The sequence below is a fragment of the Panthera leo genome, chromosome B1 (assembly GCF_018350215.1).
Source record: "Panthera leo isolate Ple1 chromosome B1, P.leo_Ple1_pat1.1, whole genome shotgun sequence".
NCBI classification, from domain to species: Eukaryota; Metazoa; Chordata; class Mammalia; order Carnivora; family Felidae; genus Panthera; species Panthera leo.
Genome location: NC_056682.1, coordinates 76,150,857 through 76,165,727, shown reverse-complemented (window position 1 = coordinate 76,165,727; position 14,871 = coordinate 76,150,857). Strand labels below are relative to the sequence as shown.

The following is a 14,871-nucleotide window of genomic DNA, read 5'->3' as shown; positions in this document are numbered from 1 at the left end:
TTTATTTTGACAGAGACAGCGTGAGCAGGGGAGGGGCAGAGAGAGGTGAAGAAAGAATCCCAGTCAGGCTCAGCACCACTAGTGCAGAGTCCTACTAGGGGCTCAATCTCACCAACCATGAGATCATGACCCGAGCTGAAGTCAAGAGTTGAACGCTTAACTGACTGAGCCATCCAGGTGCCCCTGTACTTCCTCTATTTTAGCATTCATATAATTACTTCTTTAGTGTTGAATTGTATTGAATCTTTGTTAAATGGATAGGTTAATGGTATCTTATTGCTGCTTTACAAGGTATTTCTTTGATTACTAATAAGGTGAATTTTTTTTTCTTTTTTTTTAATGTTTATTCATTTTTGAGAGAAAGAGTGAGAGAAAACATGAGTGGGAGAGGGGCAGAGAGAGGGGGGGAAAGAGGATCTGAAGCAGGCTCTCTGCTGACAGCAGCAAGCCTGATGTGGGCTTGAACTCACAAACTGTGATATTGTGACTTGAGCTGAAGTCAGACATTCAACCAACTGAGCCACACAGGCGCCCTAGTTAAAAACTTTTTTAATATCAGGGCACCTGGGTGGTTCAGCTCCTTAAGCATTCGACTTCAGCTCACGTCATGACCTTACAGTTCGTGAGTTTGAGCCCTGTGTCAGACAGTGCTGACAGCCCAGAGCCTGGAGCCTGCTTTGGATTTTGTGTCTCCCTCACCCTCTGCCCCTCCCCCGCTTGTGCTCTCTCTGTCTCAAAAATAAATAAACATTTAAAAAAATTTAAGGGATGCCTGGGTGGCTCAGTCAGTTGAGCGTCCAACTTCAGCTCAGGTCATGATTTCACGGTTCATGAGTTTGAGTCTCACCTCAGGCTCTGTGCTGACAGCTCAGAGCCCGGAGCCTGCTTTGGATTCTGTGTCTCCCTTTCTCTCTGCCCCTCCCCTGCTCATGCTCTGTCTCTCTCTTTCTCTCTCAAAAATAAACACTAAAAAAAAATATATTAAAAATAAATTTAAAACGGGGCACCTGGGTGGCTCAGTTGGTTAAGTGTCCGACTTTAGCTTGGGTCACAATCTCACAATTTGTGGGTTCGAGCCCCATGTCGGGCTCTGTGCTGACAGCTCAGAACCTGGAGTCTGCTTCAGATTCTGTGTCTCCCTCTCTCTCTGCCCCTCCCCTACTCTCACTCTGTCTCTCTCTCAAAAATAAACATTAAAACTAAAGGGCAACCAACAGAATGGGAAGATATTTGCAAATGACATATCGGAAAATGGGCTAGTATCCAAAATCTATAGAGCTCACCAAACTCCACACCCAAAAAACAAATAATCCAGTGAAGAAATGGGCAGAAAACATGAATAGATACTTCTCTAAAGAAGACATCCGGATGGCCAACAGGCACATGAAAAGATGCTCAACGTCGCTCCTCATCAGGGAAATACAAATCAAAACCACACTCAGATATCACCTCATGCCAGTCAGAGTGGCCAAAATGAACAAATCAGGAGACTATAGATGCTGGAGAGGATGTGGAGAAACGAGAACCCTCTTGCACTGTTGGTGGGAATGCAAATTGGTGCAGCCACTCTGGAAAACAGTGTGGAGGTTCCTCAAAAAATTAAAAATAGACCTACCCTATGTCCTAGCAGTAGCACTGCTAGGAATTTACCCAAGGGATACAGGAGTACTGATGCATAGGGGCACTTGTTCCCCAATGTTTATAGCAGCACTCTCAACAATAGCCAAATTAAGGAAAGAGCCTAAATGTCCATCAACTGATGAATGGATAAAGAAATTGTGGTTTATATACACAATGGAGTACTACGTGGCAATGAGAAAGAAATATGGCCCTTTGTAGCAACGTGGATGGAACTGGAGAGTGTGATGCTAAGTGAAATAAGCCATACAGAGAAAGACAGATACCATATGGTTTCACTCTTATGTGGATCCTGACAAACTTAACAGAAACCCATGGGGGAGGGGAAGGGAAAAAAAAAAAAAAGAGGTTAGAGTGGGAGACAGCCAAAGCATAAGAGACTCTTAAAAACTGAGAACAAACTGAGGGTTGATGGGGGGTGGGAGGGAGGGGAGGGTGGGTGATGGGTATTGAGGAGGGCACCTTTTGGGATGAGCACTGGGTGTTGTATGGAAACCAACTGGACAATAAATTTCATATACTGAAAACAAAAATAAAGAAAGGAAGTAATAAATAAATAAATAAACATTAAAAAAACAAAAAAATTTTAAAATTTAATATCAGTCACTTACAGTATCTCTTTTATGAATATTCCAATCATGTCTTTTTCCTTGTTTTCTATCAGCATTTGCATGTCTTTCTAACCCATTTGCATGAGCTCTAATATACACAGTAAAAGGTATTACCAATTTATTTCAAACATTTGCAACATGAATTGAAATTTTCTCTTGATACTTATGATAATTATGATTTTAATATTCCTCCAAGAGTTGAAACCTGACTTTCACTATGGTTACCCATTCAAGAAACCTACCTGAGAATTTGCACCAGAATCTTCTTTTTTGGCCTTGGGTGGTGTTTTTGTGCCTACGTTAAAAAAAAAGAAAAAAAGTTAAAACTTTACATGTAAAGACAATGTATTAGTATTGGAGAAAAACCATAGAGAGAGAATAAAAAGTCTGGGACTCCAGACCAGTCTCTTCATGTAATGACTAACTTTGACTGGTACCATCCTCCCTGGGTCTGTTTCATTTACTGTAAAGTAGGATACACATTAGTTACACTAGATAGTCCACTTCTGTTTAAAAGTCTATGATTCCTTACCATTTTTGATATGAAGCTATTGCTAACAACCTAAAACACCAAAACTAGATCTTTGTGAGAGATTACCACAACAATGACTATCCCAATAATTAGTACCATTTAAAAACCATTTTTCAAAAAAATAAAAAAAATAAAAACCATTTTTCTTTCTACTTTAACAAATATGGGTTATTAAGCAGTTTAAGTATTATCCTTTTTAAAAAAATTTTTATATGTTTATCTTTGAGAGAGAGAGAGAGAGAGAGGGAAAGAGAGAGAGAGTGCAAGCAGGGAAAGGGCAGAGACAGAGGGGGATAGAGGGTCCGAAGTGGGCTCTGTACTGACAGCAGAGGGCCCAATGTGGGGCTCGAACTCGCAAATCACGGGATCATGACCTGAGCTGAAGTCAGGCACTTAACTGATTGAGCCACCAGGTGCCCCTTAATTATGATCCTGTTATTTGGTTTAGTTGAATTAGGACGTAATAAAATAATAAAAAACCATATTCTCTATACTCACTTGAAATGTTTGCACCAGAGACGGGATGATCTTCCATGAGTTCTACAAAGTTAAGGGGGAAAATGCCAATTCTGTCTCGAAGTTCTCCTCTGGCCCATTCTTCATTGACATACTCTTTAAGAATAATAATTTCTCCCTCTGAGAAACTTAACTCATCCTTCTGGTCTCCAATATATTCAAACCGAGCAATACATCTTGGGCCTCTGAACAAAGAAGATCATGTTTGTGAGTTAAACTAGAGAGTACTAACTTTCAAAATGCTTTAAAACCTTAATTTAGTCTTTCAATAAATACTTATTCTGTGTTTACTATGGAACAAGATATACTAGGCATAATTTAAAATTTTCCATAAAAAGAATAAGCTACATTTCTAAATGATAGTCCTCACTTTTTAGATATGAACTTACTCAAGAAGGCTAAAGCAAAAAAAAAAAAAAAAAAGGCTAACATCAAGGTCACAGAGTACATGAGAATTACAAAGGAGACCCCTGTGGCCAGTCTATACTGGTATATCTCTTGATCACCTTTACTCCTTTACTCCATTACATGTCTTTGTATATGTAGGCCGGCTGAATCTGAACCCTCTCAATCCTAACTGCACTGAGTTCACGAGTTGCCAACCCTGAGAATCTCGGGGCAAGACAGGAAACTTCCGTGGCCAAATGCAATGGGCAGAAGCTGGGCAGAGTATCCTCAATATATGCTGAATCATCAGTGAGTTGTCTATAGAGAGAAATGGCCTTCCCAACTGGAAGGTTAGAAGAAAACAGAAACCGGGAAAATTATAACAATTTTATATCTAACACTGTTGTTTTACAGATGCTTTCCGAATCACCTTTAAAAAGGCTTCACTTCTGATTATGAGAACAATCCTTTAATGATCTGCAATTGTGACTGAAAATAAGATAAAAGTAGAGATAAAATTATATCCCTGAAGGCATGATTTAATACCAAACCTTCGATTTAAGGCTTTAGAAAGGGAAGTTTCAATAGCAACAGTCTAAAGAGATGCAATTGCCTGAAGAGAAAAGGTTGGTACTGGCACCAATCAAAGTCTGATTTAAGTCAGGTCAATGGATCAATAGCTGTGAAGGCCCATTTTAAATTCAACCTGCTGACACAGTAAACACTGCTTAAAAATAGGAGAAAAATTGAACTCGAAGTAGAATTCAACTACTGTGGCATCAGAAGTTTTCTTATTTGTGGTAACCTTTGCATTTATTTTCTGAAGTCCTCGGGGAGCATCTCCTTATGTCTGACCTATTCAAAGACAGGTTTACAGTCTTCAGCAGGTAGTGAATTCCACTAATTTGCTCATTTAACTGGAATATAAAGTTGCATTGTGGCAGTGTTTTAAATCACAAAGGAGTTACAGTGGTGCATAAAAGGGTATATAAATTTATGGAAAGGTTTTCAGACATAAAGGAAGACCTCTCCAACTTAACTCTTCCTTTACTTTCTTCTAGTTCCTCTTAAAAACAAAACAATACAAAATGTCTAGCAAGTTTTATAGGGTTCCTATTTCTAGAAGATTAAAATATTTTCTGTGGCAAACATATCTGAACCTTCTAAAAATATGTTGGTAGATAAACACCAGAAGGCCAAAACAAAATGCGCTGGATAACGAAACTGTCTCTGTTCAAGCTCAGGCCAGGCTATGGGAAGTTCTAGGATAGACAGTCTGTGGCTCTGTGTGTGTGTCTGTATGTCCTGTATGACAGAGTATTGTTTATGCCAGCTTCTTCCAACATGTCGCATTTTCATCAGAATTTTAATCCACTAAGGCTTTTTATTTTTATTCATTTATTTTAAAAACAGATTTCACTTGGGGCGCCTGGGTGGCTCAGTCGGTTAAGCGGCCGACTTTGGCTCAGGTCATGATCTCGCGGTCCGTGAGTTCGAGCCCCGCGTCAGGCTCTGTGCTGACAGCTCAGAGCCTGGAGCCTGTTTCAGATTCTGTGTCTCCCTCTCTCTGACCCTCCCCCGTTCATGCTCTGTCTCTCTCTGTCTCAAAAATAAATAAACGTTAAAAAAAAATTTAAAAAAAAAAAAAAACAAAACAGATTTCACTTTTAAGCAATCTTGATCCTCGGGGTTGTTAAGTTTGAGCCCCATGTTGGGTGTAAAGAGTCACATGCTCTACCAGCTGAGCCAGCCTGGTGCCCCCCACTAAGACAAAGTTTTCCTCATAATTACAAAGACACACTGAGAATGTGAATAATCACACATACGAAGTGTTTTCAGTTTGGTAATTCTTTAGGATATAAATGCTTGCCTCCTTTGCATTTGGTGCAAAAGGACACAAATAAAACTTACTTAACACAATGAGATGACATGGATTCTCTTTTCCCTTTTCCTCCTTCGGGAACATCAATCTGTAAAGACAAAGTCAAGGCAACAATTTGCACATCAGAATAGAATAAGTACATTAATATCATCCTACCCTGGACTGAGTTTTCTCTCTCCCACATTCTGTAAGTTGAAAACTTCAGATGAGGACGACTTAAGATAGAAACTAGGCAGAAAGCATTCACGCACTGCCACACGTATTCCAAGTGTTGGCAGAATTCTGCAATACTTTTCTGACCCCCCAAAAACATTTTAATCAAACTTGTGGATTTCTTCTATTTTCATAACTCTAGAACATTTTATTTTCCTTCAGTGTGAATAGGGAAGGAAGAAAGGAATTAGTACTCAGTGAGCATCTATTAAGTGGCAAGCACTTTAGAGAATACTTTATTTACAGGGCTCGGTAGAGCTGGGTTGTAATAAAATATTGACCATAATGCACTAAGTCTGAAAACTACTTAAGGTTTAGAGGTCTATATTAAATAAATCAGCACCCTTCCTGATAAATTCTAAAAGTTTTAAAACTATTTTTTAAACCTGTAGGTTTAGAAATAACACTTATACCAATAATGTGGCAGATTCAGTGTGATTGATTTCAGTGTGGTAATTGTGCTTTTTAAAGTACTGCTACATTGGGCAGAAGAAAAATGAGAAAGAGTGCTAAAACTAACATTATTCTTAATATTAATTTAGAGAATGTGGTTAGATTGTCCAAAGAATCAGGGCATATATACACTAGACAATTTTTAAGACCCACATTTTATAATTCAAGAGACTCAAGCTCATTTATATTTGAAAAAATACAGGTTTTCTGTTATATTTGTTTCCTAAGTTTGTGGTGTAATGGAAAGTCATTGGCTTTTTCCCACTTAAATAAGCTGTTAAAGCTTAATGATATAAGCTAGCTTTATTGATATTTTCCAGTATCAATAAGTTATATCAGAGACTGAGTCATACTCTTCCTATTGATATAAATGTTCAAGTGGCATTCTGATTTTATCTCCATAGTTCACAGCCACCTGGGCTTACCCTTAGGGCTCTATAATATGGGCTCACATACTGTAGGCTGTGAAGGTGTAAAAATTCTGATACTTAATATAATTTTTCCCAATCAGATTTGAAATTATTATATGAAATATCATTAATGGACCACTACCCCCAATAAAAGTACTTTAGTATTCCCAAATCTATTTTTTTAAATGGAAATAAATGGGAATGGAAAGGATGAAAGAAACCAAAAGTGAAATCTACCTCAAAGAAAACTTGGCACCATAATCTCAGGGGACATTCCTTCAGGACTATCCAGTAACATTTAATTATTGTTTACTAAATGTTTCAAATAATTAATATGTATCCTTTAGTGCTTATCCACCCTCCAAGTTGGTTCACTAGTTGACCTGCATTTTTCACCTTAGATTTCAGAGAGCATTTAGGCATTAAGTTTTAATACTCCATATAATATAATAAAATTAATCATTGCCTAGCTGAACAAAAATTTTCTTTTAAAAATTTTCCAAATACCAAAGGGATCAATGGAAGACAGAGAATTAGAATATAAGAATCTAGGTTTTGGGGTGCCTGGGTGGCTCGGTCAGTTCAGCGTCCAACTCTTGATTTTGGCTCAAGTCATCATCTCATGGTTCGTGGGTTACAGCCCCGCAATAGGCTCTGTGCTGACTTTGTGAAGCCTGCTTGGAATCTCTCTCTCTCCCTCTGTCTTTGCCCCTAACCACCTCAAAAATAAATAAATAAACTTAAAAAAAAAAAAAAAAAAAAAAGAATCTAGGCTATCTAGGCTTCTGGTTTTTTCCAAACTGCAAGTCACATAGAACCCACCAAATATATGACCAATTTAAACAAGCACTACCCACTTACAATTACTTTGACGTAGTTGGCAGGAAATATACCAGTCTGGTTTCTACATTTCCCTCTATACCAATCTGTGTCTATTTTTTCCAGAAGATAAACAATTTCTCCAGAAGTGAGGTGCAAATCATCAACTTGCTCTGTAACATAAAATTATAATTATGTATGATGAATTCTCTTGGTTGCAGATTTGATTAAAGCAGTGCACAAAGTAGCTTTCAGTTCTGTCCACTGAGGCAGTACATTCTATTGATTTTAAGAACAGATTATACTAATAAAATTGACTTAAAAAACATATTCTTTTTTGGGAGGATATTGTTATTATAAGCTTCCTTTTTAAAGGCCAAATTAAATGTATTTACCATGCACCAATTGATGGGAGATGGTTAAAAAAAACTATTTTGTTGGTCAATGGTTCCTACCAGGTTAATATAAACCCTTTGCTAAATACATCTTCAGCAATGAAATATTTTATAGACATGTAGAATAGTATTATTTTCAATCATGCTTAAAAATCATTTCAATATAAAATATTAACTAAGGGACTAGTATAGTTCCTTAGCAAGTAAATCTACTCACACTGAAATAAAAATCAGTCTACCAAGTAGATTATAAGAAGTTTTAATAAATCATGAGTTTATTTGTAGTGGCACCTGGGTGGCTCAATTGGTTGAGCATGTGACTCAGCTCAGGTCATGATCCCAGGGTCGTGGGATTGAGCCCCATGTTGGGCTCTGCACTAAGTGTGGAGCCTACTGGGGATTCTCTCTCTTCCTCTCTCTCTCTGCCCCTCCCCCTCCTCAAAATAAATAAATAAATCTAAAAAAATAGGAGTTTATTTTAGCCTTGAATATAAAAGGTATTTAAAAATTGATTACAAAAAATGTGTATTTTCATCACATAAGTAATAGCTAAGTTCTGTGTGTAGGTTTTGCAACTCTTAGGAGAAAATTATTTCCCTCATTAAATTAGAACTAATTTCATTATGGGGCACCTGGGTGGCTCAGTAGGTTAAGCATCCAACTTTGGTTCAGGTCATGATCTCATTGTTCGGGAGTTTGAACCCTGCATCACATTGGGCTTCCTGCTATCACCAGGGAGCTTGGGATCCTCTGTCCCCTCTCTCTGCCCCTCCCCAGCTTGTGCGCTCACTCTCAAAAATAAACATTAAAAAAAAAAAGAATTTCATTTTAATTGTTAACTGGTATGCATTTTTTGGGGTCCAATATGCATAGTTTTTAAAGAGTTAAAAGTTTGCAACTGGTAGGCAATTCACTTTTTTGCTCATTGCAAGGGAATCCCTCCACCCCCAGCCCTTTCTGTCTCCCCTCATTCTCTCTCTCACAGAGAGTATTAAAGGCAAGGGAATGCAGCTAAGCTCTCTGGAACAGTTGGGTATTAATGACCCTTCTGGAAGGCATGGTGGGTGGTAAAATGACCAATCTTTTTTGGCACAGAAAATGAAGATGTCCTCGAGAGGTTAACTCAGGGAAGATATCTGCTCAGGGATCCTGAGCTCTACCACTTTATTATTTATGTGCTTACCTGCTGGGAAATCATGAAGAACAACAGCATGAGGGGCACTATTGTCAACAGGCTTCTGAGCACGGCTTGGATGGCTTGGATCCTTAGGGGGAAAAACAGAGCTGTGAATGAAGTGTGCACGATGCATGCTGGATTTGCTATTCGCTCTGAGACCATTTTTTTTTTTTCTCATTAGAATCCTCTTGACATAATTACATTCTGAGTACAAGATGCAAACCACATAGTTGAGCCAAACAAGGGAATCATTATCAAGTTGAAAAGGCATGTGTCCTTGCCAAGGGAGGACAAAAATAACTCTCAATTATGATATCCCCTAGCATTTTTCTTAAAACCACGAGAGTAAATTAAAAGGGAATTAACTTTTAAAAAAATTTTTTATTAACTGGTACCATTCTACCCTGAAGTAGTGTTTTTTGATCTGTGTACCTTGCCAGGGTTGCTTTTTCTTTAAACTGTTATCAGTACTACACCTCAAGAACAGAGCCTTCAAAGTTGAGTCTTCATTAAAATGGTAAAAGAAGAAAGCTCTGCAATTTATACTCTTGCCTTTCATAATGAAAAGAGCTAATGACTTCCACAAAAGTATAATTCACAAAAAGTAAAATCCATTTCATTTATTACCACTTAACTGAAGGCTTTCTCTAATTTGAAGACCAACACTACCTCCCATGCATGCCCTGGATTTTCTATTTAATCTAAATGGTTTATTCAACAGTAATTCTAACTAAATTAGCAAAGAGAATTCAATATTCTCTACCCATTTAGCCAACTTCCTAGATTGGCTAAGGGAGAGAGTAAAGTTGAAGAGTGACCTTTTCTCATTGATAAGCAACTGTTACTCTTAGTTTTTAAAACTTAATCTTTCTTTTTAAAATTTTATTTAAATTCTTGCTAGTTAACAGTGCAATATTGATTTCAGGAGAAGTCAGTGACTCATCAATTACAGGCAACATCCAGTGCTCATCACAACTGACCTCCTTGATACCCATCCCCCATCCAGCCCATCCCCCACCCACCTCCCTCCATCAACCCTCACTTTGTTCTCTATCATTAAGAGTCCTCACAGTTTGTTTCCCTTTCTTTTTTCCCCCCTCCCATATGTTCACCTGTTTTGTTTCTTAAATTCCACTAGTGAAATCCTATGATATTTGTCTTTCTCTGACTTATATCACTTAGCATAATACACCCTAGCTCCATCCATGTTGTTGCAAATGGCAAGATTTCACTGTTTCTAATGGCTGAGTAATATTCCATTACATATATATATATACATATATATATATATATATGTATATATATATATGCATATGCCACATCTTCTTTATCCAGTCGTCAGTTGATGGACATCTGGGGTTTCTCCATAGCTTGGCTATTGTTGATAATGCTGTTATAAACATCGGGGTTCATGGGCCCCTTTAAATCTGTAATTTTGTATCCTTTGGGTAAATACCTAGTTGTACAATTGCTGGGTCCTAGGGTAGTTCTATTTTTAGTTTTTTGAGGAACCTCCATACTGTTCTCCAGAGTGACTGCACCAGTTTGCATTCCCACCAACAGCGGATTCCCCTTTCTTCACATCCTCACCAACACCTGTTGTTTCTTGTGTTGTTAATTTTAGCCATTCTGATAGGTGTGAGGTGGTACCTCATCGTGGTTTTGACTTGTATTTCCCTGATGATAAGCGATGTTGAGTATCTTTTCATGTGTCTGTTAGCCATCTGGATGTCTTCTTTGGAAAAGTTTTTATTCATTATCTTCTGCCCATTTCTTAACTGGATTATGTGTTTGTTGGGTGTTGAGTTTGCTGAGCTCTTCATAGATTTTAGATACTAACCCTTTATCAGATATGTCCTTTGCACATATCTTCTCCCATTCTGTAGGCTGCCTTTTAGTTTTGGTGATTGTTTCTTTCACTTTACAGAAGTTTTCTATCTTGATAAAGCCCCAATAGTTCACGTCTGCTTTTGTTTCCCTTCTAGTAAGAAGTTGCTATAGCCAAGCTGCTATAGCTGCCTGTGTTCTCCTCTAGGATTTGGATGGTTTCCTCACATTTAGGTTCTGTATCCATTTTGAATTTATTTTTGTATATGGTGTAAGAAAGAGGTCCAGTTTCATTCTTCTGCATGTTGGAATCCAGTTTTCCCAACACCATTTGTTGAAGAGACTGTCTTTTTTATACTGGATATTCTTTACTGCTTTGTCAAAGGTTAGTTGACCATATGGTTGTGGGTCCATTTCTGGGTTTTCTATTCTATTCCATTGATCCATGTGTCTGTTTTTGTGCCAGTACCATACTGTCTTGAAGACTACAGCTTTATAATATAGCCTGACATCCTGAATCACTGTTATTCTTAGTTTTATTTAATATGAACAGATAGACTTACTCTCCTCTTCCTCTTCCTCCTCCTCCTCATCTAATCTGACTAAAAGATATTATTTTCAACACTGGCAAACCTGTGAACTAAATGAAGGCCGATTTATTACCTCATCTTTTAACCAAATTGCACCTGCAGAGGCATGCTATATTCTCCCAAGTTAGGTAAAGAGAAATACGAACCTAGGTCAAGACAGTAATGGTTAATGGCAGCTCACTACACTAGCTTCTCAAAGTCACCCTGACAATTTTCTTAGAAGCTGCTCAGTATTTTTCTCTAAATAAATGAGCATGATGGGAAGTTCAGGATTGTGGAAAGGAACCATGAAATATTTGCAGTCTGCAGGGGCTCTAAAAAATTATTTACATAATTTATTATATGTGTGTATATGTGGTTTTTCATTTTTTTTCTCCTGATTTACATCTGTGGAAAAAAGAATGACTATTTGATAAATGGTGTCAGGTTAGAGGGCTATCCATTTGGAAAAAATGAAGTCAGAGGCTTACCCCACACCAAAACAAACATGAATCTTCAAATGGCCCAACAAGCTGAATGTGACTAAGCCTGAGTGGGTAGAAGAGGTGGGACAGTAACTTGAGCCTCCCAGTCAGTTTCCCTTCTCTGTCTTCAATGCATGGATATCCCCACAAGGCTGCTCATCAACCTGGCCTGGCAGCTATAGGGCAAGAGGAACAGGCCACACAGCATTGGCCACAAGAGGTCAGTACAACTCGGACCACACCATTAGGGTGGGTGTCTGGTAGGTAAATTTAATATATTTCAAAGCTCTTTCTTTCTAAAATTTTTTAAAATGTAATTTATTGTCAAATTGGTTTCCATACAACACCAAGTGCTCATCCCAACAGATGCCCTCCTCAATGCCTATCACCCACTGTCCCCTCTCCCCACCCCCCATCAACCCTCAGTTTGTTCTCAATATTTAAGAGTCTCTTACAGTTTGCCTCCTTCCCTTTCTTTCTAAATTTTTTTAATGTTTATTTATTTTTGAGAGAGAGAGATGGACAGAGCACAAGCAGGGGAGGGGCACAAAGGGAGACACAGAATCTGAAGCAGGCTCTAGACTCTGAGCTGTGAGAACAGAGCTCGATGCGGGCCTCGAACCCACGAACTGAGAGATCATGACCAGAGCCGGAGATGGATGCTCAATGGACTGGGCCACCCAGGACCCCCCTCAAAGCTCTTTCTAATATGACCATAATTGTGGATACAAATGAATAAAAACTGCCAATACTCATTGTTTATTCTCTATGTGCTACTCACCAGGGTAAACACCTTATATGCATTAATTAGCTCTTTTAAGTTTTTAAACATCTTTGAGATATAACTCCATAATAATACCATAAAATCCATCATTTAAAGTGTACATAGTTTTGGCAAATTCACAAAACTGTGCAACTATCACCACAATCTAAGTGTAGACCATTTCTATCACTCTGAAAAGACATGCCCTCCCCATTAGCAGTCATTCCCTCTGCACCCTCCCCATAGCCCTAGGCAATCACTAACCTACTTTCTGGATTTGCCTATTGTGGACTTTTATATAAATGGAACCATATAATAAATCAATTCTAAAAATATCTCTGTGGAGTTATCTTAACTATTTTCTACATTAAAAAAATGAAGTTTAGATGGGGCGCCTGGGTGGCTCGGTTGAGCGTCTAGCTCTTGGATTTCAGATCAGGTCACCATCTCAGGGTCATGGGATCAAGCAAGCTCTGCTTCCAGCTCTGCACTGAGAGTGCAGAACCTTAACATTCTTCCTCTCCCTCTGCCCCTCTCCCCAACTCACTCTCTAAAATTAAAAAAAAAAAAAAAAAGTTTAGAGATAGGTTAAATAACTGCCTAGGGTGATATACAGTGAACTGAAACCCAGCTCCCTGAGACATAAATCTGTGCTCACAACCAGGCACTAGGTAACAATCTTCCACTTCCCCTGTGACTTGACAGGCTCAACCTCAGCTGATAATGTTCAGTATTTTCTGTTTACTAAAGCAGGAGAAAGTATAACTCATCTTTAGAAATCTGTACCTTAAAACTAGGCTTACAAGTAGGTAATGTTTATTTTTCTAAAAAGTGTAATACTAGCCATGAACCCAGAGTTTTCTAAAGGAGGCTTCATTTTGGTATCAGCAGTAGTTGGCCAATGGAGGCCAGGTGTCTTCAAGTCTATGGTGTAAGAGGAAGGCAGGTAATGTTTAAAGTGCCAAACCTCTGGACTATTATAAGAGTAACTTCTAATTTTTTACCTTCTGTTTTTCACTGAGGAAAGCTTTTTGGCCCTATAACTCCCACTGTCACCCATCAGTGTGTTCTGAGAGAGGAAGGATGGCTGTGACAGATGGATAATGCTATATCAAAACAAAGAGAAAATGAGTAATAGGAGAACTTTCTCTGTGTGGACTAAAGTTAGAATTTCAGTATCCTACCTGTGACTAGTTTAACACATATCTTCTCTGCTCTCCAAGACACAAATTTTTAAGTTTCTTGGCAAACTTCAAAAGATAAACTGCCTTCTAAGAAGAAAGAATTGGACTAGATTATGAAAACTAGGATGAATGGCAAACCAAATACTTTACTTGGGTTAAATGATTGGTGGATATTATTTTTCAGGTTTGCCACATTAACTAACAGATAGTGAAAATTTAACTGGATAACTTAAGAAGCTCTTTTACGAATACATCTCTATAAATTATTCAATGCTATTTTTCTTGCTAAACAAACGACCTTCGCTAATCATTGCATTCTCCCAGGCTCCACAAATTTGTTAGGCCTAAACTGTGACTTTAGGTTGTTGGATTACATTTCATTTCATTATTTTGAGCTATGATCAGAGAAATGAGGTTTACTCTAAGCTTAAATCTTAAAGGCAAGTGCTTTTTAATGTCAGACTTAGCATTTATAGGGCCCCCGTTAAAATAATTATCCATTCTGCTAGGAAACTAATCTCGGACAGTTTGGTAAACATGTTTACATTATTTTGGAAAAAAAAATAGCTCTCACAGTTGAATATTAATGGCTGAGTGCTCTGGTTGCTGTAAGTCAGTATGCTATGAGGAAGACAACACATGGTAGTCATTCTGTGTGTCAAAGTGATTAGCATGGCAGGGGCAAGTCTTTCAGAAGTCATTTATTCTTAAAATGAAATAAAATGCTACTGCAATTTTTACTCTGGTTAAAATAAACGTGCTAATAAAAACCTGAGGATGAGATATAATTAATAGTTCTATGAAATGTGCTGCCATGTGTGACATGACAGCTGTGCAATATTAATTCCTTACGTTTGGTCTGCTTCTAAGATGTTCATCAAGTGGGGTGATAATCTTTATCTGAGACAGGTGAACTCTGCCAATATCTTCTCCCTTTTGGCATTCCAAGTAATTATTTTCTGCCTGCTTCAGCATCACAAGTACGTCCCCACGCTGTAAGGCACAATATC

The 14,871-nt window shown here is 38.1% G+C and overlaps 1 protein-coding gene across 2 annotated transcripts in view; it reads right to left on the bottom strand.

The window, feature by feature from the left end:
• The window catches only part of SH3D19 (SH3 domain containing 19), a 186,525-nt gene that overhangs the window by 7,739 nt on the left and 163,915 nt on the right, over positions 1 to 14,871 (bottom strand). For both annotated transcript variants that reach the window (XM_042935313.1, XM_042935315.1), the window contains 6 exons: positions 14,714 to 14,854; positions 9,040 to 9,121; positions 7,504 to 7,634; positions 5,596 to 5,654; positions 3,280 to 3,482; positions 2,492 to 2,544 (listed from right to left, as the gene is read on the bottom strand). In XM_042935313.1, the coding sequence (XP_042791247.1) occupies positions 2,492 to 2,544; positions 3,280 to 3,482; positions 5,596 to 5,654; positions 7,504 to 7,634; positions 9,040 to 9,121; positions 14,714 to 14,854 (669 nt within the window). The remainder of the gene's footprint in view (positions 1 to 2,491; positions 2,545 to 3,279; positions 3,483 to 5,595; positions 5,655 to 7,503; positions 7,635 to 9,039; positions 9,122 to 14,713; positions 14,855 to 14,871) is intronic.